Source organism: Prinia subflava, chromosome Z, assembly GCF_021018805.1.
Source record: "Prinia subflava isolate CZ2003 ecotype Zambia chromosome Z, Cam_Psub_1.2, whole genome shotgun sequence".
Lineage (NCBI taxonomy): Eukaryota > Metazoa > Chordata > Aves > Passeriformes > Cisticolidae > Prinia > Prinia subflava.
In genome coordinates, this window is record NC_086283.1 from 68,777,161 (window position 1) to 68,803,239 (window position 26,079).

Here is a 26,079-nt window from a genome sequence, read left to right on the forward strand (position 1 = left end):
AGCTGAAGACACGAAAGCATGTCACACTACCAGGCACAGTATTTCTTTGTTTGAATGCTCCCAAGGAGCCATTTACTCCTTGGGAGCTGTATCAGTCCTTAGGCAGTTGGCTTCCCTCTACAAGACACTGAAGCCATTGCCTGGAGTGGACCAGGACACGGTTTGAATCGCTTTCATTCTGCTTCCAGATGCTTGTTCCCCAAAGAAGCAAATGCAAGTGTTGCCTATAGCCTCCAAAGCACCAGCACAGCAGGAGTTACGCTGAGTAGTCTTAAACAGCTGCTCCAGAGGAAAAGCCTCTTGCTCATCTCTCCATACTTATGAACTCAGACAGGGGCCATTAAAAGTCTGGGTCAAATAAATACTGTTTGATTATTTTATAAACAACAGTAAAAGATGGTCTGAGTTTAAGGCAGAGGGCTAGAATGTGGAGCAGCTAGTTTGATTCCAGAATCTGACAAATATTTCTGGCATACTCCTAAAAGGGGATGAAATTTTTTTTTCCCCCAACTATGTGTCAAAATTATTTCCCCAACTTTATTCATTAATATAAGAGACTTGATAATCCTACTAATGTATTACCGAGGTAAAAAGAGCAAGGAACACAAAAACTGCAGACTTCATTCACATCAGTAAAAAACTGTTAGCTGCCTGATAGACCTAAGGTGTCAGAGTATTTCTTTGGCGCAAAAAACCACTTTATCTGACGAAAACCTGCAAGGGTCAAATTTGCAGATATAGTTCTTTACCACATACTCTGCTCTATCGTTTTTTTGAGGAAGACAAAACGCAAATGAATCCAGATGCCTGCAGGTGTATTTATAGGCTTTCTTATCTATTTATTTAATTATAGATGTCTTAAAACTACTGGGGGAAAATAAGCAGAAAAGCAGGCAACTAGGAAGCAACTTCTCTTTCAATTTAACCCCCATCTAATTCTATTTTCAGGAATTAAAATTGATCCTTATTACATGTTTCCAGTTGGAATCATCTGTTGACTTCAGAGCATTTTTCAATCATCTCTATTCTAGAGCATGGTGAGAGGTGGACTTTTGTCAGTATACAAGCCTCTGTAAACTACAGGGTAACTGAGTTTTCTCCAATCAAGACAACATCATGCACAGACAAAATTTTGCACTTGTGACAGGCAGTTTCTGTGGTACTTACAGTCTAATGCCAAACATCAAAATGCCTCCAAATTGCTCTGAGTATAATGAAAATTTCTGTATTACGTTTTACTTTATGAAAGTCTGCGTATAGCATTGACAACTGCCCTTTTTTTTTTTTTTAATGCAGTGTTTCAACATATTTCTCATGTAATATTGGGAGGGGACCTGCAGCAAATCTACACAAAGTTTCATATTTGGAGTTTTACTGTCATCTGGAAGAAATGTCTGAGCTTCTTCCTTGTTATGTACTTTCAGCAGAGACTTCAATCAATTAAGACCCCCATTAATTCATTCAAAGGCCCATTTAAAGCACTGTAATTCTGACTTTGTATACAGGTGCTGAAGTGTTGACTACACTAGGGAAAGTTTCCAAAAACTCATGGTTGTTAGCACCAATGGACCTCCAACACTTACAGAAGTATGTGGGTTCCACGTGATTGAGGAAGGAGTGTCTCTTACAAATCAATGGACAATCAGAGACAGATCCGAATATCTATTTACTCCTTTATTAATATCACAAAATTCATATTTAACTGAATTCATTTTGACTGAAGGTGGCACTGTTTTACAGTTTTAATATATCAATAACCTGTACCAGGAATACACATTAAAGTTATTTAACATAAGCTCTGTAGCATGAGAACTTGAATTAAAGAACAACCCTGCACAGATGAGAATGGAGAGTGCTTCCTCCCATTTAAGTGTAATTTCAAGTCACTCTAAAGAAGAAAGGAAGAGTATACAGCGTAAATAAAAATTAATGCTTTTAAATGACAGTGCATCTTTTCCAGGTAATTCAAATACTTTGTGTCTCAGCGAATGAATACTTTTTCTTATCTTGGCTTGAGGAAGAATAATATAAAAGCTGTCATTCTCAAGTAGAGAATATAGGAAAGGCAAAGAAAATTTTGAAATTAGTAAGTTTGGTTTGCTCTTGTATAGACTGATTTATGGATGTAAAAGGAAGGTAGAAAGCAAAGTTCTAATGAAAAATCAGAAGATATCATTCTAGCACAAAATGTGGGAAAAAGGAAGAGGGAGGATGCAAAAATTAGGTAGGAAAATAACTTATATGTAGCTAGCACAATTGGTTTTTTACTTAGAAAATTCTTCAGTATTGTACGAAGGAATGATCCAATCAATATTGTATTGTTTCCGACATATTTACCTCTGAGATATTTGGAGAACAAGTCTGTGAAATTGATGCCTTTTAACACTGCTTCCAAACAAAATTTTCCTTTCTCATACAATTAAAAAATACCAAGAGCTTGAGACAGAAATCTTCTGTAACTTTATGTTCATTGATTTATTTTTCTCCATTAGGAAACTAATATTTTGAATATTTTTTCAAATGGTAGTTTCTTTGGAAATGAATAAAGTAGTGCAGAAGGATAACTGCTGAACATTAAAAATGAATTTGGTTTTACCAATCTGTGAATAAAGACCCAGAGTAGTATATTGCCTTCATTTGAAACATCCACTTAATGACAAAGGAAAGTTGTTACAGAATATACTTCAACAATGACATGGTTCAGTGAATCTTGTTGAACAAAGTTGTCTTGAACCATTTGTTCAAGTTCTCAGAATTTGTTCTAAGAAAATTTGCCCAGAAAGAATGCAACCAATTTCATGCTTAATAACAAAAACATAAAGGACTGATTTCTGTTTCAGTTCATCAGTCTATATTAAACAATGCTGGAAATCCATGCACACTCTGGCTAACACTTCGTTTCCAGAAATATATGCTAGCTAGGTCCATTTCAAAACCACACTCTTTTTTTCTATCTTTGAAGATAAAAAATTACAGTAACACAGAATATTCTGAGTTGGAATGGATCCACACGGATTGTTGGGTCTAGCTCTTAAGTGAATGGCCTGTACAGGGCTTAAATACACAGTCTTGGAGTTAATTAGCACTTTGCTCTAAACAACTGCAATAATGTCCATCTCAGTGCCACCTAAAAGATTATCTTGGTGTGTGATTGTAGAAAAAACAATGACCCTTAATCATGCTTTATTGTGGATAAACCACGATTTTCCCTGCATATTTCTGCCAATATCATGTCTCTTACCCCTTGTAATCTGGAGGTACTGGCACATATACTTTGGATCCAAGGATCCCTTGCAATTTTCCTGAGTCAGAATTCCCTAAATCCAAGAAAGACTCAGGGAAGTCATAAGGGACTTGGATGCAGGACTTGAAGGCATACTAAGCAAGTTTGTGGATGATAAAAAATTAGGAGGAGATGGTTACTCCCTCTGAAGACAGAGAGGCCCGACAGAGAGACCTCAACATATTAGAAACCTGGGCAATCACCAACTTTAAGAAACTTAAGAAGGGAAAGTGACACATCCTGCTCCTCGGATCGGGTAACCCTGGATGTACAGACAGACTGGGGAATGAGAGGGTGGAGAGCAGAACCATGGAAAGGGACCTGGGGGTCCTGGTCAATGGAGAGTTGAACATGAGCCAGCAGTGCCCTGGCACCCATGTCCTGGGGTGCATCAGGCACAGCATCACAGCTGGGCAAGGGAGGGGATTGTCCTGCTCTGCTCTGCTCTGGGGCAGCCTCACCTCAGTGCTGGGGGCAGGTTTGGGTGCCACAATACAAAGAAGACACTGAGCTGTTAGAGAGTGTCCAAGGGAGGGCCATGAGGATGGTGAAGGGCCCTGAGGGGAAGCCACAGGAGGTGCAGCTGAGGTTGCTTGGTCTGTTCAGCCTGGAGAAGATTAAGGAAGACTTCACTCCAGTTCTGCAGTTTTCTTGTGAGGGGAAGCAGAGAAGCAGACTCTGATCTCAGTGGTGACCAGTGACAGGATTCAGGACAATGGCATGCAACTCTGTCAGGGGAGGTTTAGGTTGGATATCAGGAAAAATTTTTTCACCCAGGGTGGTTGGGCACTGAACAGGCTTCCCATGGAAGTGGTCACAGCACCGGCCTGATCAAGCTCAAGAACTGTTTGGACAGTGCTCTCAGTGACAGAGTGGTGGACTCTTGGGGTATCCTGCACAGGACCTGGAGCTGGACTTTGAGGATCCTTGTGGGTCCCCTTCCAACTCAGAATATTCTGTGACTCTTTGATTCTGAGTCAGGATGGAGACTGTGCTGCTGCATGACTGTCTTGCACATCTTGCAAAAGCATGAAGCAGGAACAGGACCGCCCCAACAACACACCAGCCATGCTGTCCAATAAAGTGAGGTGATAGTAGCATTTCAAGGAGGAAAAACTACACTCTGGGAAGAAATTTGGCAGACTTTCTCATACTTCCCTTTCCAAAAGAACAAGTAATCTGAGCAAAAGTTACAGGCAGTCAGAAACAGTTAAAAAACTCTAAAAGTCTGCTGAAGGAATTATGCGAAATGGTTGAGAAAAAACACTGGTTTCTAAACACCAGTATTTGCCTAGGATTAAAAGTGCTTGGAGTAGTTTGAAAACAATGTAACCAAATACTTTCATATGGTACTAACTTATTATTCAATGTTTACATGAAAGGGGGAAAGAAAATCAGAATGACAAGGCTATTTACCAAACTTATCTGCAAACAATGAATAGTAACACTTCCATATTATTAGCTATATAGTTAAGAAATGTAATTCCATAAGGAGGAACTGGTCTGGTTTACATCTGTTCTAACAGTTCTGCTGGTTAAAATAGTTGCCTATATATTTCTAAATGTATAGATGTATATGTATACATATATATAAAAAATTGTTTTTTCAAGTATAAAGTTGAATCTTTCTCAATAATTTTTTCTTAGCTGTCTTAGTGAACTAAGTATTTTCCTGAGACAAAGATGACAGTTAATTGCTTTTTAGACTATGACATATCATATCTCTATATTTGTCTTATCTATATCTTTGTCTTATTTGTTATGACATGTCTTATCTTTATATATCTATATTTGCTTAACTTCTAGTTCTTCTGAAAATAATAATTCTTGGATAGTTTTACCTTCATAGTCCTCTCTGTTTTAATGGAGAAATGCAACCTCTAACTAAGCAGGAGCCAATATGAGGTAGAAAGCTGGATCAGCTCTTTGTAAAACGTTTGAGTTTTTCTATTTGTAACTAGGGGAATTAACAGTGGAATGCAGACATAAAATCGTATGAATGCTTCATGCTATAGTAGGAAAGAGTTATTATAAAATCAATTTTCATAAAAAATAGTACAAATCATCCATACTTTGATAACATTATTTTAATGATCTACAGTACAGGGAAGGCAAAAGACTGTGTCAAAAGCAACTATGAAAAGTTATCAAATGAGGCCTTACACAATGTTGACTAATCCAGCTCTGTTGATATTTCAAGATAGTTGAGATATTGAAGTCTGCACAGACATATAAAGTGATATGCTCCTGTTCAACACTGTATTAGTGATTAAACAGAGTAAAAATAAAAAGATTTCAGTACTAACTCCTATTCACCCAAGTAAGTGGTAAGTACCAAGAAAACCCAGCTTTTAGTACTGTTTCCACTTTGCCAATACTACTGTCAGTGCAAACTCAAGACTTTTAACTAATCTGCAATTAACTTCCACTGGCAGACTCCCCAGAGCTACTACTGTCTTCCAGCAATCCCTGTACTTGCTTCTGTCAACCCCTTTTCAAGGGAATAGATGAGTACTGATGTAACTAAAATCATAATCAAAAAATCTCCGCCTGCAGAGGCAACCATGGAACAAGAGAGATACACAGCAAGTTGTCAGCATGCCACAATCCCAAGAGCTCATAACCAGTATTTCATCCTTCCTATTGGACTGCATTTTACTTTATGACTACTGCCTGAATTTTAAATGGAGAAAGAAGAATGGGAGGAGGAATATGCGAGAGGATGGTGGGAGCATATGGGGAGCAATGAGGGATTAAATGCTATGAAGAATGGCAGGGAAGAAGGAAGACCAGAAGGGAGAAGAAGTGGGTGAAAAAGAGGAAAGGAGGAGAGAAGGAGGCTGGAGGAATGAGAGAAGAGTGGCAGAAGAATAGCGTGAAGCAATGATGTGACAACAGGAAAACAGGGAGAGAGCAGGGAGGGTGGAGGTAAGAATGAGTAAGAAGGGAAGGGGACGGGAAGAAAGGAAGAAGGAAACGGGACAAAGGGAAGATGGCAGGATGCTAGGCATGAGGAAGAGGGGAAGAACCACTAGGAAGGAAGAGAGAAGAAAAGGGATAGAGATGAGGCAGGGAAAGAATAAAAGGGTGTAATGGGGCAGGATGGGAAGAAAGAGGGGAATATGGAGGGGAGGATGGAGGAGAGGAGGGAGAGGATGGGGGAAGACTGGAGTAGAAGGAGATAGGGCAATCTGAAAGAAATGGATCGGGAGTCTTCACCCTTTACACTTCTTCCCTGCTCTTGCTTGCAACAAGTAATACTGTGTGTGCAATCACTGCTGTGCCTGTGTGGACAATAATCTGCAAACAAGTATTTTAAGGAGAGCTCTGCTTCTCTTTATTGCCAAGGACAGTGGCACGTGGTGACCCAGCCTTTAATAACTCTGTTAGAAGTAGCACTCAGAAAGTTTCCACTTAAGTTAAACACAAATTTTAAAAAGAAATTTTAAAATGTCTGAAAGGAAATACAGAAATAAAAGTTGCTGAAGTGTAGCATGGATCTAAAGTCCTTGTATCATTCTATGAATTCCAGATCTCCCGTTTCTGCTATAAAAGTACTTGACGAAACAACATTAACAAAAGTTCAATTAAAAGATCAAAAAGCACAATAAACTTTTCATAGCTCAACAAAAATGCTTCTCTTACCAATTCATTTCTCCTCCATCAGGAAGAGAAAAATAAAAGCGGATTAATCTGATTTACAGAGTGAAAAACAACACTGAATGCACTTTTTGTCAGGGGGCAGGGGGAAGGTCTCCAGCTGGTTCTCATCTATATGCCATGATTCTTCATTTAGTTTACACTATTAAACTAAAAAACTCAGCTTTAATCTTAACTATTACAGTGTGCCTTAGAGTAGATTCTATCATGTAGCATCCTTGATACAGTGTTTCAGACTCTGGCAAAACATCATCCCTCAGACTGGTCCTGGCCATATGGGTAGTAAATGTATCCAACATTTTTTCATTGGCGCCTACATTATTACGTCTTGTCACCAATGGTTTCTCGGGTTTTCAAGTAAATTGTTGCACATACTGTGGTTTGGAGCTGCTGAGATGAAGCCCTACATTTATCTGTATACAGCCAAATCCTTTTTTGGAACTTTCATTCCTTCTAATGAACTGACATCTGTTGAAAAAGAAAGAAACTCATGTTTCCAGAACACTGTACATAAATGAGAAAAAACAAAACAAGAGGACACTGCCAAGAAGCTATTGTTGCCAAACTGTACATGATTTAAAAAAAAAGCCTAGAATATGATGGGTGGACAGAAACGGGCATCATACCTGATCTGTCTTCATTTTGTGAATCACATCTTCTACATAATTCTGGGATGGTCTTGAGAGAAGTTACAGAATACTGTAAAAAAGGAGAAAAATGTATAGAGGTAATAACTGAAAAAGATAAAAAGTAGATTTTCAAGAGGTTCAAGTATCATGGACACTAACTAAACCTAGAAACCAAGGCTGTTTCTGGCAGTCTGATGGTCTTCTTAGGTTGCATGAGAAAAGCAGACGGCACTTGCTTTTGTTTCCTACCTTGAGACATATGACACAGACTTTCAAACCTAGTGTAAAGCACCTCCTCATCTCAGATTTCTCATTTCTAGAGGTCACCATTATTCACGGCACACATACAGTGCAACACAATGTGAGATACATTGGAGTCAGACCACATTCAGGCTTCACAGTAAACTTCAAGGGTCTCACTTTGCCCACCTGTGCACCTATTACGGTGTTGTGCTGTGCAACAATTACCATGCTTAAAAATTAGAATTCAAGCTGTCACAAACCGATATGTAAAAAGGATGCAGAATATTTATGCTGGAGAGATCTCATTGAAGAGGGGTGTGTGTACCCACAATATCAGATGACAGGCTCATTTCTCTAACCTCAGCTTCATTAAAGCAAACTTGTATTATTATTTTGATGTGACGGAACACATCTAATATGAATCAGCATGTTAATCTCTCCATTAACCATTCAAAAATGGAAAAAACCCCCACAAACAGAGGTGCCGTAAGTATTTTACTAAACAGATTTTTAGTTTATATACTTGTGGAATACCTTTGGAAAGACACACGATCCAGTATTATAAAACCATACATTCTGATAATCAGTTGCTTTCTAGCAAGTCTTCCTTAATCAAATGCTTAAATGTTACAGGAATTTCCACTTAAATGAAAATCATTATGTCTGTGAAAGAAATATCAATTACTTTGCTTATACACAAAAGACCCTATTAAAATCAGCATTTTGGAAACTGAAACAGAAAAAAGGCATTTAGGATTAGCACAACTGAAATTTTTCTAAGAATACACAAACACCATATGTTTTCAAAGAAACATATTTTTAGTTGGTGTGCTGTTGATCAATGAAGCAAAACAACTACATATAAAACCATATGAACTTTCCACACAAAAAAGAAATGGTGATACATTGTCTTGGGTTTTGCTGACAGTTTGTCATTCAGTGTTCGACAGGTTTCTAAAGCACAGCTGGCAATCTCCTTCAAAATAATCTAAATTTAAGCTCATGTGACCAATTGTGGAGTAATGTACTTTCTGGTGCAGGTTTAAGACTGTTACTCAAACGACTGTAGTTACGTTATTAAGCCTAGAAAACCTCCCAAGCCCTACTTTTTCCCTTGCGGACCTAATTCAGAGATGTATTGAGAAACCTCAACCACAAGAAGAAACCCTCATAAGTATTCCCAGGATCAACACTGAACTTATTAATTAAATGCGTAGCAGCATTCCAGAACTACCCAGTGATTCCAGACCCATTGAACATGGGGTTGTCTATAAGCCTGTGACTGCTTCAGGATGTGACAGCCTAAAGCAAAAAAGAACAGAGCTGAGACAGGGAGAAGGATGCTACTAAAGACAAATTAATACAAGTTAAACACAGACATGGACAAACACCATGTGCTGTACTTCACTTTAGTAACTGTTTAATAAAGCCTGAGATGTTAAGCTATACATCTTGCTATTTCAGCACAAAGACCTAGAATGCAATGTTGAACTAGTCCAGTAAGATTTTTAAAAGAATCCAAGGAGCATGTCTCCCAGGAATATGGTAGCTTCATAAGACCAGCTGTTGCAGTTTAAACTATTACAGTTTTTAATTTAATTAGAAATAGGCCTTTTGTATTCTTTTGCTATGTGTTTTGTCAGGCAACTTCAAAAACAGAAAGCCGTCTTTTTGTCTTTTTCCTGTTCTTTCTTGGAAAACCAGATTTTTTTCTGTTTCAACATTGCTCTAAAATGTATTCAGTTAGTCGTCCCACTACAAAAAAATCTATTGAATATTTATAAACTTGTTATGAAGCTTAATAATATTGGTTTGATCTCATTAACAGATTTCATCCCACTTACCTCTGTCCTCAAAAAGACTTCTGCAAGTTTACATTTCTGCCTTCCGTATTTTATGGTTAAAATGTACAGAAACAGCTTTTGGTCCAGGAAGCAACTATTACTTTTCAAGTGGACCTTTCCCAACCATAAAAACAATACATTCCCAGCTCTTCCCACTAGAACTGATTTCTCACATATCCAGCTCCAGTTCTAATCATCAGTAATGTCTTCTAGCTTTTCTTCAACTGTAAATGTCAAGGTTACACAGGACATAAAAAGAAGTTGAGATTGCAACCCTTCTTTGGAACAGAATTAAAGGCTTAATGCTTATTCAACAGTATTTAAAATTAATTACTTCCAACTCTTCATTCAATAATCTCAATTTTTTTTTGCATACAAAATTAAATGCCACTTCTCACATTTCACCATTGGAGTAACATGTCAGCCAGAGCTGAGGGCCATGCCCAAAGACATAGCTGACAATGTAAGAGATGAGCACATCACATTACTTCATTAGTCAATGCTTACTATGATCCTTGGTATTTAATTAAAGTCTGTTGTGGTTGATGGTGACATTCAGTAACAAACTAAGAGCTTGTTCCTAAGATAACACATGGAATGGAATTTTTGATTACTGTTTGAGGTCTTGGTTCCTCTTCTGCATTTAAGGCCTGCCTTTGTCTAACCCAAAAAAGTGAATTCTAATAAGCCCCTGAAGAATTTCTTAAGATGCAAGAGCAGTATCAACAGCAAATGAGACATGAAGTAGTAGCAAGCATTCCATGCAAATGCAAGATATTTCCAGCTTTTTCCAACAGACACTGCTAATTCAGTGTCTGTTGGGACTTTCCTTATAACACAATACATTTGCTGATTATGTAAAACTGCACTACAGAATCTGAACTAACGCCAATGCTAACCTTCTAAATTTAACATGGTTTTCAAATTTTAATGCAATGAATTTTAAACAAAACACATCAGAAAAAATATCTTTGATAGGGCTATTCTGCTCTGTGCCACTTGTTCACCACTTGCAGATGCACTTGTGTTCTAGAAGTATCAGAAAGAGGAAATAACTGATCATGAGTAGTAGCAGAGAAATATTATACAAAATAGTAAAAAACCCAAGTAAATTAAGAAACTAAAGCTACTTTTCAACATTCTGTTGTATCCTAAATGGAGTCAAAGTGCAAAGTTGTATGCATAGTGTGACTCTCAGACCACGTTATCATAATCACGACACCCCCAAAAAGAGCACATCCAGCTGTTTGCAATATCAGAACTCAAATCATTTACTGCCACAAATTATCTGGACTGGATAAAGACACCAATGTCTCTGTCCTGATCCTAACTGCACAACTCTTTGCTTTCATTTTGATACTGAAAACAGGCACCTTCCTCCATTACAGCTGATTTTTTCCAAGTGTTGCCAAGTAAAGAGTCTCATTTCAGTTTACTCGTGATAGTGGCAAACAAAATGTTTCACTGATATTAAAAACCTATTAAATTAGTAACTTTACAATGCATTTTCCTAATCATTTATTAACTATGCAATGCCACCACATTTCTAAGACTTTTATTTTGGAATAGCAAAATATATTGAGAAAAAGTAAAGAAATCATCCTTGGCCTGATGTTGCAGGAAGATTTTTCTCAACAGTAGTGTTAACTTAAGCAGCTTAACAAAAAATAGAGAAGGGAAGAGATTAGACTGGTATGATGCATGTGGGAAATATCACCTCCCCTAACCAAATGTCCTGCTTACTGCGGAGATGAGCACATTTGGAGCACTGGTTAGGTTATCTGTGTTATGTGTTGTGCATCTTACATAGACAGTTGATATACTATTCCTCCCTTTAGCTTCAAAGGGAACTTATACAGACACCACTTACACTGTTAGGGGTACAAAATGTCTGTCGGAAATGAACACTTCCTATGAACAACTTAATGGACATCTGCATTTTGCTTCATTCCAAATGAATGAGGAAGAAAAGAGGAAGAACAGAGAGCTCTCCAGCTGGATGGTAAATAAATCAATCCGCTGCAGCTAATGATTGTGCCTGCACATCAATGCAGGACCCTGCACGCTGAGCCCAGCAGGACAGGTGGCTGGGCAGGCAATGTCTGGCTGTGAGTGAGCCTCAGGAGTGACCCAGCTCTTCCTGTGGCCAAGGAAGGGTGCAGCAAGCTCAGGAGGGGCCCTGTGTTGAGTAAACGGGAGGTTAGCAGCTTGGGCATACTCCTGGCCAGGCACAGGCTACATCTTCCCTGCCAGGCGAGGATCCACAAGAAGTTTTTAAGGCTGTTCCAAAATTCCTGATGACCCAACAGCTATTTACTTAGATGGGAACTCAATTACTGCACTTGCATTTCACAAACCTTTAAATTAGGTGCAGTCTCACACTGGCACCACTGAGCCTGGCTTTCATTGGTACTGAGTTACGAATGGTCAGAGTAATTACCTACACAACAGATAGATTATACTGATACTTCTAGAACACAAGTGCATCTGCAAGTAGTGGACAAGTGACACAGAGCAGAATAGCCCTCTCACAAGTATCTTATCATGAGCAACTCTGGTTATGATGAGGTTATCTTGTATTATTTCTGTAAAGCAAAAAATCAAATTGTTCCAATTTTCTCAATTTGCCAGTGCAATATAAATCCTGCATTTGAATCAAAGGGTTAGGAAACCTTCAGATAACCATACCAACCGCATAAAACTTAGGAGCAGGAATAAATTTATAGTAAAAATCAGGAGAAATAGGAAATGGGAAAGCATAAAACATATTTGATAATGTAGCTATCATTTAATGCAACATAAAGGTGTTTTTACCCCTTCCTTTCTGTGAGTAGCTATTAATGAAGAAATAAGTGAAAATATTCAGCTGGGTTGCTTAATGTTGCTGCAGACAGAATATTTTGTTTAGCATAAACAAGAGCCTCCAAAACCTATTCTGCTGTCTGAACTACAGTGAAATAATAAACTACATCATCTAGATCAGGAATAGCACCATCATAGTTTATAAAATAAGCATCATATTTGCATTCCAGAACCCTGATGGAGTTGGTAGATATATGTGCTAAGCCACTCTCAATAATATTTTAACAGTCATAGCAGTCAGTCTTCAATGACTGGATAAAAGTAAATATCACATTTTCTTTTAACAAGGATGAAAAGAAGGAACCTAAGAACTACCAGGGTCAGCCCTGCCTCAGTGCCCAGTAAGAACATGGAACAGATCCTCCTAGAAGTTATGCTGAAACATATGGATGCCAGAGAGGTGACTAGAGATAGCCAGCATGGCTTCACAATGGGAAAATTGTGCCTGACTAAGATAGTGGCCTCCTACAATGGAGTGAGAGAGCTACAGATGTCATCTGCCTCAGCTTCTGTCACACCTTTGGCACACTGCATCCAAGTACAACCTCTTTGCCTCTAATTAGGAGAGATATGGGTTTGATGGATAGATAGACAAGGAATTGGCCATCAATAACTCAATCTCCAAGTGAAACTCAACAATGAATGGTGTCCCTTGAGGATGCAAACTGCAACCAATAGTATTTAATATCTTTGACATGGACATAGATGACAGGATCGGGTGCACCCTTAGCAAATTTTCACAACACCAAGATGAGTGGTTGATTTGTTGGAGGGATGAAATGCCATCCAGAAGGACCTTGGGATGGGTTGTTGTGTGGGCACATGTGAACATCATAAAGTTTGACAAGGTCAAGATCCTGTGTCCATGTGTCCATGTGTCAGAGCAATGCCCAGTATCCATACAGACAAAGATATTGAGACCAGCCCTGCAGAGAAGGAGTTGGTATACTGGAGGATGAACAATTTGACATAAACTGGCAATGCTCACTTGCAGAAAGTCAATCATATCTTGGGCACAAAATGTCTGGCCAGAAAAGTAAGGGAGGTAATCCTTCTGCAGACTTTATTCTTGGGAGAATCCACCAGGAGTACTGCCTCCGCCTCAGAGGTTGCTGGGACAAAAAAGACATGGATTTGGTCAGTGTGTCCAGAAGTGGATCATGAAAATAGCCAGGGGGCTAGACCACCTCTTCTGTGAAGTAAGGCTGAGAGAGTTTGGATTCCTCACCCTGGAGAACAGGAGGCAGCAAGGAGACTTTCTTATGGCCTTCCAATACAAGAAAGGAAGCTTATAAGAAAAATACAGAAAGACTGTTTTTCAGGGCCTGTAGTGACAGGACAAAGGGCAAACGAAAGAACATCAATTTAGATTAAATACAAGGACATTTTTTGCAATGAGAGTTGTGAGACACTGCAACAAGTTGCCCAGAGAAGTTGTGGATGCCCACCACAAATGATTGTATCTGGTTTATGTCGCAAACTAAGAATGGAGGCTGTCTCTATACAGGATTGGTCACTGGCAAAGGCTGAGCCATCAGAGATGCTGGTAGTGCCTCTGGGATAACAGACTCAAGAAAGGGTAAAAACTACTGCGTAAGAGTGGCTGGGAGAGAGGAACAATAAAATGTGAGACATCAAGGTCAGTGAGGAAGTAGGGGAAGGCAGGGTTCCAGGTGCTGTAGCAGAGAGTCCCCCACAGTCACAGCAGAATACCACGGTACAGATAACCAGCCTTCAGCTCGGAGAGGAGCTCACACTGGAATGTGTGGATGTGCCCTGAAGAAACCTGCAGCCTGTGCAAAGACAGTGCTGGAGCAGGCTCCTGGCAGGAACTAATTCTTGTGAAGAGGAAACCACACAGGAACAGGTTTTCCAACAGGAACTGTGACTCTGCGTGAGTCCCATGATGGATCAGTCTCTTCCTGAAGGATTGTATCTCATGGAAAGGATGAAAGCTGGTGCAGCCCATGAAGGACTGTGGTCCTCAGGAAGAATTCACACTGGAGAAGTTCACAGAGGACTTCACAGAGGCCTTTAGTGGGTGGGACCCCACACTGGTGCAGGCATGAAGAGGACCAGGAGGGAACAGCAGTGACACTGATAAATTCTGATAACTTCTGACAACCTGTCTTACCTTACAATGTGAGATGAACCCGAAAGTATGTATTCTATCACCGTCTTCATAAGCTGTTAAAACCAGGTAGGGCAGTGTTCCATATCTCCTTCATGACTCATCCCTGATAATAGCAGTAATGGGCCATTGAGTCTCACTGCATGACTCATAAAATTACACCATCCCATTGTGAGATGCTCTGCCCAGGGGGAGGAACCAAACAGTCCTACCTGGATATAGTCTGACATTTGGAACACAACAAGCAGCCTTATCCACTGAATTCCCAGAGGACAAGAGCTCCGTAACTACCACTGGATCTTCAGAGGAAGATCAAGCCCTTCTACAGGGTCACTGCTTCAACAGAACCACATCTATCACTTCAAGAGGACTGCAGCCACCATTTAATCACACTGCTACCAACATCTTAACAAACAGGGTGTCAGGTTGTATTCTGACTGTCGGTGTTTCTGTATTATTACATTTATTTTAAATTTCCTATTAAATTGTATTTCTGACTTGGCATCTCCTATTGGTTTACTTTCAAACTAGTATATACCCTGAATGCAAACCCCATCCTGTCCCATCCCCCTGTGCTTATTGAGGCGGCAAGGCAAAGCACTCAGGAGTAAAGTTCAGACTTCAAAGATGGAGGAGTGGGGAAAAGGTGCTTTTAGATTTGTCTTTGTTTCTCCTCATCCTGTGCTGTTTGATTGGCAATAAATTAATATCGCCAAGTGGATTCTTTTTTTCCCATGACACCAATTGGTGAGTGGTGTCCCTCTCCCGAAAGCACAAGCTTCTCGATGGAGGAGGAGTGACAGAGTGGCATGGTGGGCACCTGGTGACCAGTCACTCTCAACCCATCACAATGAGCCTTGGAGCAACTGATCTAGTGCAAAGTATCCCTACCTATGACACAGAGACTGGAACTGAATGACCTTTGAAGGTCCCTTCTGACCAAAACCATTCTAGGATTCCATGATATTGAAGAAATGCAGTTTCCTTTTCTCATGTACAAATCTAACAAAAAATATCAAAAAACAAACAAACAAACAAAAATCCCAACAACAAAAAACCCCAAACAAACTCCTTCTCCCCTTTCCCTTACTTACATATGTATTTCCTTTTTAAAACAAATTCCTCTCTTTCTGTCTATCTTTTTCATCATTGCATTTTGGTCAGTTTTGCAGAAATGGGGGAGAAGGGTCTGGACTACAAACAGTGGCTTTCTAAATGAGGTACATTTGTAAGGGCATCATTTTAACATCCTTCTTGCTGCCATTATTATTAGTCACTTTTCTGCACTGGATTAGAACCAGAAAGTTAACATGAATAATATAATTTGCTAATACAGATGTTATGCAGCTGCTCTTACTAGAGCAGGCTAATGATAAAATGTGAAGGTCAGGTATTTCTAAACTGTGTATGATGAGATAGGAGTAGAGCACTAGAGTAACCATGAATTCTCTTGTTGATCTGGGCTCTGGCAACAAATCCTTTGTCCTCATACCTGCTAAAGGAGGGAGTAAAACTGCTACCTCAATCATGTGTGATGATTTTTTATTTAATGTTCAGCATCCACTGAAAGAACACCCTACTAAAGCAGGAAGCCCGAGCTGTTCAGCAGAAAAGTGAGTAACCTAACCCACCAGTATGCAGCAACAGCCACAACGGGAGGGACATGGAAAGGTTACATCTATTATGTTTTATGGTTTTACTAAACTGAGTATAGAAACAGATACCAGGAAATAATCTGGCATATAACAGTAATATTAAGAAAGTTGCCCATAATAAGGTATTCACTCAAGATTGGCTCATTTTCTTGTAATGTTTTGGGCATTTGCCATATTCTGCTTTAATAAAAATTCAACAATACAACAGGTAGAAAAAAAAATCTCTTCAAAAGGAATTTGTCAGTGAATAAAGCATCTGGAATGTTTTAAAATGAATCAAGAGTCCCAAAAGCTAACAGGAAAACCAGGCCCTCTGTAAAAAAAAAAAAAAAATTACAATGAAACTATAAAACATGGAAGGACATGGTGGCATATTTTTATCTGAAAATGGAATTAATACATTCTCTTACAGGAGATTTTATGTATTCAAGTCTATTTTTTATCAAACATTGAACATATGAACAACTCTATTGCACAAAAAGCAGAAACACTGACAGTAGGAGCACTATTATGAGTGACAAAGAAATACACAGTACCAGTGCCTCCTATAAAAACACTAAAAATGTATAAAGTAACACAGTAAAACAGTATTTTGCTTGCAGTTAGGCCTGTTTTATTTGTGACAGTAAGGATCACTGCTGTCTGTGAATCCGTCAAAGTTTTTCTGTCTCTTTCTGTACACTATCACATCACACCTATTGATAAAATCAAGCTGGGAAATGGCTACTGGTGAAAAGAGCACAGGTGAGAGAAGCAGGTTTTTTACAACTGAAATACATTTGACTGAAAAAAGTAAAGTTAAAATCTTGGTGTCTAAGCCTAGCACTACAGCACATATAGCTCATTTAGGACAATATAGGAGAGAAGCAACCCAGAAATTAAACTAATTTGTTAATTTGGTCTACAAGTAATTTTTACTCTCTGAAGGAGAGGAATCAAGTTTTCCAAGCTTTTTAGAGAGATTTCCTTTACAAAAATATCTGTGTTTCATTCTAGATTCAACCTATCTAACCATTCATTTATATGAAGTAAAAAGAAGTGTGGCTTCTAACCACAGTGCTAGTTTTTACATGGGGACTGAGATATCTAAGGTTGTCTCAACTTGAACAAACAAAATAAGACTTGTACTTACCGATATATCATCACTAAAATCTATTTCATCCAAATCAAGGTATTCAGGGGCTTCCATTATTCTCTTATGGACATTTTGGGTGAGTCAGCACTTTAATAAAGACCTAATGAAGACAAGAGAGATGTGTTATCTTTAGAGAGCCAAAATCACACAAAAGAGTTTTCATATAGTTGCTACATTCCTGAAACATTCAACTTGAATAGTAAAATGTTTCATAACTTCATAACATCAACAATTTGCCCCCTCCACTCTGCATATTGTAAAGAAGACATTTTAGTTTTTGGGAGAACAACTAAGTGCTACTTGAAGTAGAAGTAAAAAACACTTGGTTCAGCATCACTCAGATCCTCCAGAAGTTCAATACAGGCATAAAGACCTAAGCTGTTGAACGCCCTCACGACCTTGCAGCCACAGCTGGGTTAATGATGTGCCTTCTCATAAGGATGAGACATTCACTCACAGCAAATCCTGTTACCGTAGGTTTCCTCTGCCCAAGAGTCTCAGAAAAGAACTGAGAATCCTGCTGTGCACAGACAACAAAATCCTATCACACCTTATCTCTGCTTGCAAGCAGACAAACACACAATGCAGCCAGTGCTTTACAGATTAATGATTTACCACCTCTCAGGCTCTGAGTGCACATCCCCCCAAAATGGCAATGAATTCAATACCAGAATTGTATCACATGCACTAATAGGAGCATTAAACATTTTCTTACAGCAAGAGGAAAAGAAGAGCAAATTCTCTTGCAAAGCAAGAAATTTGTCTGGAAAAGTCAATATTAGATCTGAATAAACTGAAGCTTCAACAATCAGAAGATTCAAGACAATAAGCCCCTCATTGTCAATCATGACAATGAACGTGTGTGTTATCACTACAGGCAAGTGAAACAGAAGTAGAAAAGGAAGGTACTTTAAAGGAAGCTGAAAAACAAAAGCACAATGTATTTTTCAATAATGTGAGTCACTACATAACTATTAAGTATTATTATAGAAGAAAATTAAATCCTCCAGTACTTGTATATAACAAAGGAAACACCTTAAGGAAAAAAAAATTACAAACCCCAATTTATTCATATGATGACTACTCAGAAATATGTTTATGAAGAATGAAATCAGCTGTGTAGGCCTAAATAAAATCATTATGTGAAACTTTCACATGCATTTAAAAATGTCCTAGGATACACGGTCTAAAAAAATGCTTTTCTGTAAGTGTTAGACAAAACAAAACCTCAGCTATTAATCTCCCTAATAACACACTATCCAAGCACAAAGCTGACCTTAATACACCTCTTCTTGAGAAGCTATTAGAAAGCTATTTGCCAGTAGGCAAAACTGCAGTATTGTGCTGAAACAGATGGAAAAGCAAATTTTTTTTCTCACCAAGTTACTGAAGCACTATCAGCATCATTTTCTCATTACGTGAATGTTCCGGTTTTGGCTGGGATAGAGGTAATTTTCTTTACAGTAGATAGTATGGGGCTGGGATTGGGATTTGTGGGGAAAATGAAGTTGATAATTCATGTATGTTTTCATTACTGCTGAGCAAGGCTTACACAGAGCCAAAGACTTCTGCTCCCTACCCCTTCCCCCTCTTTGAGCAGGCTGCGGGTGCAAAAGGACAGCCAGGACAGCCACGTAACTCAGTGAGATATTCCACAGCAGATGACATAAGGATCTGCACAGAAAGCTGGAGGAAAGGAAAAGGAGGGTATTTGGGGTGATGGAGTTTGGGTCTTCCCAAGTCAGTTTTATGCATGATAGGGCCCTGCTCTCCTGGAGATGGCCAAACACCTGCCTGCCCATGTGAAATGGTGAATTAATTCCTTCCTTTTCTCTGCTTGCAGGTACAGCTTTTGCCTTCCCTACTAAACTGTCTTGATCTCAACCCAACGATTTTTTCATTTTTACTGTCCAAGCAATTTTGTGGTGACTGTGGAGGACAGCAGCATGTAAGAACAATCTCAGCTACCTACAATTTTCTCTCACTGTGATTGTTAGACATGAGTCAGTGGGAACAGAGAAGGCTACAGAAAGGTAAAACCAAGTGTCTCTATGGTGAAACTCACCAGAAGCTTTCTACTTTGTACATTCCCATGTTATGCTATGTTTATTCTTAGAGGGACCCACTAAAATCAGACAAAAGCCTGACAATGAAAGGAAATAACTACAGTGAAAAGGCATGACACTCAAGTCTACAAATTTCTGCATTGCAGATTTTCTTTAACAGAAACATTTCAGTATATTGTTTATTTTTTACTTATGTATTTGGTAGACATTACAGCATAATTGTGGCGAAGTGCACTGATAATGTATTGCAGTGATTGGCAAGGCAAGGTTTTGGTAGTGGGAGAGTTACAGGGTTGGCTTCAAGAGAAGATGCTAGAAGTTTCTGCTGTGTTTTATGGAGCCAGTTCCAGACAGAGCACTCCTAGACAGACCCACTGATGATGAGAGCTGAGCCCCTCAGTGACAGTGATGGTACTTCTGGGATAACAGATTTAGGAAAAGGAAAAAGTTACTGTGCAACAGCAGCCAGGAGAGAGGAGTGAGAATATGGAAACAACAGCCCTGCAAACACCAAGGTCAGTGAAGGAGTGGGACAAGGTGGTGCGGATGCCAGAGCTGGAATTCCCCTGCAGCCTGTGGTGAAGGCCATGGTAGGGCTGCTGTCCCCCTTGAGCCCATGGAGGAGCCTGTGGAGGACCCCAAGTCAGAGCAGTTGGAAGTCCAAAGAAGGGTGTGATCCCATGGACAGTCCATGCTGGAGTAGGGTCTTGGCAGGACCTGTAAGCATGTGGAGAATGGAGACCATGCAGAAGCAGTTTGCAGACAGGACTTGTGACATCCCTCCAGAGAAGTAGAGATTAGCTGTCAGTCTATCACTGGCACTACTGACATCAGCTCAAACCAAATTATTATCAGGTTTTGAATGAAGACAAAGGCTGACTGTCTATGTCAAATGTATTTGACAAATTCTGACTGTATATGCCAGCTACCAGAGGGTGTTTGGGCACTGGGAAGTGGTCACAGCACCAGCCTGACAGAGTTCAAGAACTGCTTGGACAATGCTGTCAGACACACGGCATGACAACTGGGGCTTTCTGTGTGGAAAGCTGATTCTATGATCCCTTCCAACTCTGAATATTTTTGTACGATTTTGTATGTACCGTCCTACACAAATTAAAGGACTGTGTTTATCACTACATAAGGTGACAGGTGTCTAAGTAGGAACGAGCATTAAAATATAAGTTTAGAGGTTAAAAACATATATGGACCATATAACATAGAAATAGTCTGAAAACAAACCAAAGTTTCAGCGAGTTTCAGTTTTTCCTTGGAATTAAATGGATTAAAAGCTGTCCACTCACTATATTTAAAAGTCAGCAGAAGAGATAAACAAAGCTACTTTAAACATGCCATGTAAGGAAGAATCAAGAACTGACCAAGCGTTTTTATTTTCAACAAAAATGGAAGTTATTAATTTAAAAGTAAATAATAAAACAAAATTTTAAAATAAAAATTTGAAATAATTTTTAAAAGTAAAATTACATTATTCACTTAAAAATTATTCAGTTAATAAAAACTCCAGTAAAAAAAAAAGTCCATGGTTTTAGTAAAATAACTATTATTCCTGGTTATCACATATCTCAAGATTTAGAACAGAAAGATCTCAAACTTTCCTACTTATTTTTTCACTCCAAATTGGAAGAAGCCATCGAAGTAAAAGAAATTTGCTGTATCCATGCACAGCTGACAAAACAATTTCATTCCACCTAGTGATGTACAAAACCCATGAAGTCCGTCCACAGTCTTGCATCATAACTTCCCAAAAATGTTATCTTCTGTCTTTTCAAAACTTAAAGATTATGAAACACACAAAGGCTGAAGATGAAGTCACTAACCAAAAGAAAGAAATTTTCTCTATGGAAAGCCTTTTGAAAATAGTGTTCAGTTATAGTAAAAGAAAGAATGAGAGATTAATATATTCGCTTCACTACAAGATTTTTTTCTTAACGAAGTAAAATTGAACAACATCTCAATTCCATTATTATGACTAAGATTTCTCATGACTATATTTGGAGCTTTACGCAAAAGGTGTACTTTTTGGGTACAATTTAACACAGCATAACTCCACCATGCATAATCCAAACCATATGGTAAGGATGGTACTCAGAGCTGTGACTATTTTGAGAGCTTTGTGATGACTGAATTCAGCACACCACCAGAGGCAGAAACAATCTGAATAGGATTCACAGGAGGATTATAAGCACAACTGGTCAAATACAAGGTAGAAATAATTGCAACCAAAATTGCAACTGCCAGCAGCTGCTGACATGAGATGAATAATGTGTTTCCAGTACCAACATCAAAGCAATACAGATGACTGTCTCTAGCTCGTCAGCAGAAATGTCTGACATTTAACCTATAAATGTTCCAAACTGCAGTTTGGAAGCTAGTAATTTAATATTCCACAAAATTTTAACCCCAAAAAAGGGCATTTCCTGTCTGGCAATTTGACTTGCAGAGAGATATATGCACATACATGTATGTTTTACACAGGTCAAAGAAATCTGGCCGTCTCTCAGAATACACAACTAAAAGAAGAAAACCACATAAACTCACCCATATGTACTCAGAGAAAAAGTGGCTTTTTACAATTTTGTGAAACCAGTTCACCAAGAGAAATCAAGCTAAAACCTACTACAGAAACTAATACTAGGATTATATGTACAATAACATATTGCATACGTTGCATTGCAACAGATAGTAGTATTTGGAACCAAACTCATCCTTCTCCTTTTCGAACACGAGCAAGAATCACAGTTTTTTTCCAAACACTTCCTCTGCTGCTTTCCTTCTCAGCTCAAACTAGACAGCTGAGCTGAAATCCTGTTGCTAACATTCAATACAATCAGATGAATGAGGGGAAAATGGAACAAAAAGAGGATTTCCAGTATAATACTAATATTACTAATAATAAAGTATTAGATGCAGGGAACAAATACATCAACATTTTAGTGTTCTGCAAATACTAAAAAACCACTCTGGATTGATGGCACATATTACCAACAGATGTAATGCTTACAGTCATTCACAGATTTAGTTTCTAAGGTAGATCAAGCCTTGGATTTTCCTCTCCATACAGTCTCAAACAAACAGTCACACTATCAGAAATCCCCAGGGGCCAGTGTGCCTCTTGAGGATGAAGCAGGCTTGATGCAGGAACGGCAGAAATGCTTTAAGAGTCAGATCAGCTCTATCACATAACCCATACCAGTGCTCATAGACAAGAACAAGGCCCTACAGTGAGCATTTTCTGTCCAGCAATTAACTAAGTGAATGAGGAGACTGATAGAGGAGGCACGATTTGTGCAAACATCAGGTTCAAGTTCTTGTTCTGACTGCTCAATGCAAAACTGTGGAACAAAACAGCTGACAGATTTAACATAATGTTAAATGGAAGAAATTACCGATTTGTAGCGATGCCTTTGCCACAAGGCTGTAGTGAATTCAGCAGCATCAAAAGCAAAGTGCTGCAGTATCTCAGACAAAAGCAGTTTCACCATAGCATGTGAAAGGCTAATCCAAGAAGGAGCACAATGAAAATGTCCTTTACTGGGCCAAAATAAAACAAACACTTGAAAATGAATAATTTTAATTATTTATGGGTACATAAAAACCAAGAACAAATAACAGTAAAAGATCTGCTGCCAATTAAATCTTTATTTCAGTTGTAACTCAAAGAAATCTTTCTAAATTCCACATGGGATTTTATTTTCCACATGTCATAACCACTTTAACAAAATATTTGGGGATTTACTTAAACTTTCAATCAAATATAAAGTAATCAGATGTCAAATACTTCTAAGTTTCCTTTAGCGCAGTTAATATTAAAGATTTAGGCTTTAAATGCCAGAATGCCATGACAATTGCTTTTTAATTAGGGGGTAAGATTACATTTTTCAATTATAGGTCTAAGATAACAAAATAAACATACAGTCCTTTCATCAGCATCAGGAGCTATAGTAGCTCAAGATGAACAAGATCTGTGGGCAGAAATGAAAGACTTTACATCTTCAATTTAAGCACACAGTATATGTTTCAAGTAATGCTTGAAATCTGGTAAGCATCTGACTTTTATTCCCTACCATTAAGAAATACCAAGATCATAACCCCAAATCTCTTCACTTTCAAACAAACAGAGCAGTGTAACATTACATTATGTTAGATCTATTCAGCATGCAATGGAAAGCTCAGCATGCAATTAAAATCTACTGTTGGGGAAGGGACGTCAGCACTAGGAAATGCCTAAAACTGAAATCAGACCCTCCATCCTCATAGTCTACTGTAACACCTGTTCCACCAAAAATTCATTTGGCCTTCCACCTCTATTTAATACACAATGTGCAGAAAGCAGTACAGTACATCCAGAAACACTGCCATAACTGGGGGATGTGAGAACTGGACTGCTGAACAAAGGCAAGAAAGCTCAGTTGCTGGGTCCTAACAGAGCTAATCTGAGCTAACACTACCACCTCTCTAGCTATCCCATCACTTCTTATGCACCCCAGTACCTGCTTACATGCTTTCTCCTATTAAAGATTACATGCTCTTTGAGCCAGCGATTGCATGGTCGCTGTACAGATGTCTAACTTTTGGTATAGCTGGAATCCTTGTCTATTAACAGAGCTTTGTGATGCAAGAGTAATCCGATTAAATATAAACATAATGCAAATACACTAGAGCGGGCGCTGGAAGAGGACATATCTGAAGCTTTGCAGAAGATCGCCAAAACAACATCTTTAATCACTAAATACAGATGGTGCCTTTGCAGGTGATAAATGTAGAAGTCAAGAAGAAAGCATGAAAGACATAGAAAGCACCAAAGCCATAGGAAGCATACAGTTTCATTAGAATGGAAGAGAACAGTTGAGCTGGAAGGGACCTACCATGATCATCTAGGTATGAGTAACTGTTTAAATTTAACACTATACTGTTATATTTATACTAACTGTTTATATTTAACACATGCTTAGACGATCCCAGCTTCTAACTCATATTCCTATTACCCTCATCATCTCTAAAGGGGAAATTACTTGAATATAATCAATAAATTTTTAAACAATATGACTTCATGAATATAAAGACTGACAGTGAAGCTGTAATGGAGGTTGATTTCCTTTTGTAGGCATACTATTTTAACTTAATGCATTCAAATAAATTTGCAACATGATACATAGTTAGATTATGTCGATATTTTTAAGTCATATAAAGGTTTGTGAAAATATAATATACTCTGAACTGCATTGTGCAGCCCATTTTTGTTACCCTCTAGATCTCTCAAAGTATTTTTTCTAATCATGTGATGTAATTTTTTTTCTACATATTGCCATTGAAATTGCCTATCCAGACATAATAAAAACATAAAAATATAACGAGAAGGCTCAATAGGAGTGATAGGAGACACTAAAGAGTTAAGATGAATTTTAAATAACAATTTATTGGGAAAAAATGTTACAGTGAAGCTGAAAAATTATGTGATTTATTTCAGTGAAGGAATGTATTCTGCAACCAGGATTACCTAATCCTGTATCACATTTATTCAGGAATACTCCTGAGTTTAAAAGTTCACAACAACAATTCATAACAGTATGATACTCCTAAGGCAAGTAAAAGTAAAACCACTCCTTTTAATCACCACTCAAGTACTATCAGTGCACAAGCTACACTGATAGGACAGGAAGACAGAATTCAGCAAAGCACAATTCTCCAAGATCAAAAGATGCTGTTTCTAAAATTTTATTTCACAAAAACTCTGTATTCCAGACATATGGAAACAATCCACCTACAGCCCTGAATAGTCCCAAATACGGAGCCCAGTTCTGATCTTAATGAAGCCAGTGTACACAGAGGACTGGTTTAAGACAAGAACAAATGTATTTGCTCCTACCCAAACATAGTTAACTTCTCCTGGTTATATACCATGCTCATCCATATCGGTTGCATATAAAAGGCAGCACTGTCCCACCCTGCTCTGCACTGGGGCAACCTCACCTTGAGGCCTGTGTGCAGTTTTGGGCACCACAATATAAGAAGGATCTAAGGATACTAGAAACCATCCAAAGGAGAGGTATAAGGATGCAGAAGGGACTTGAGAGGAAGCCACAGGAGGTGCAGCTGAGGTTGCTTGGTCTGTTCAGCCTGGAGAAGATTAAGGAAGACTTCACTCCAGTTCTGCAGTTTTCTTGTGAGGGGAAGCAGAGAAGCAGACTCTGATCTCAGTGGTGACCAGTGACAGGATTCAGGACAATGGCATGCAACTCTGTCAGGGGAGGTTTAGGTTGGATATCAGGAAAAGGTTTTCTCCCAGGGTGGTTGGGCACTGAACAGGCTTCCCATGGAAGTGGTCACAGCACCAGCCTGATCAAGCTCAAGATCTGTTTGGACAGTGCTCTCAGATACATGTTGTGATTCTCGGGGCTGTCCTGTGCAGGGCCTGGAGCTGGACTATGATGATTCTTGCGTTTATCTACTGACTCAGTATTTTCTTCACTTCTATGATTCTATTATTCAATCTCATCAAGTCTTAAAAGAAATGTACAATGTGCACAATTTCTGCAGCCCAGAAAGCCAAACA

At 38.7% G+C, this 26,079-nt stretch overlaps 1 protein-coding gene across 3 annotated transcripts in view; it reads right to left on the minus strand.

Moving 5' to 3' along the window:
- Positions 1–26,079, minus strand: part of SNCAIP (synuclein alpha interacting protein) — a 95,000-nt gene that overhangs the window by 39,508 nt on the left and 29,413 nt on the right. For all 3 annotated transcript variants that reach the window (XM_063422010.1, XM_063422008.1, XM_063422009.1), the window contains exons 2-3: positions 17,440–17,542; positions 7,570–7,642 (exon numbers count right to left, since the gene is read on the minus strand). In XM_063422010.1, coding sequence (XP_063278080.1) covers positions 7,570–7,642; positions 17,440–17,496 — 130 coding nt within the window. In that variant the 5' untranslated portion in view covers positions 17,497–17,542. The remainder of the gene's footprint in view (positions 1–7,569; positions 7,643–17,439; positions 17,543–26,079) is intronic.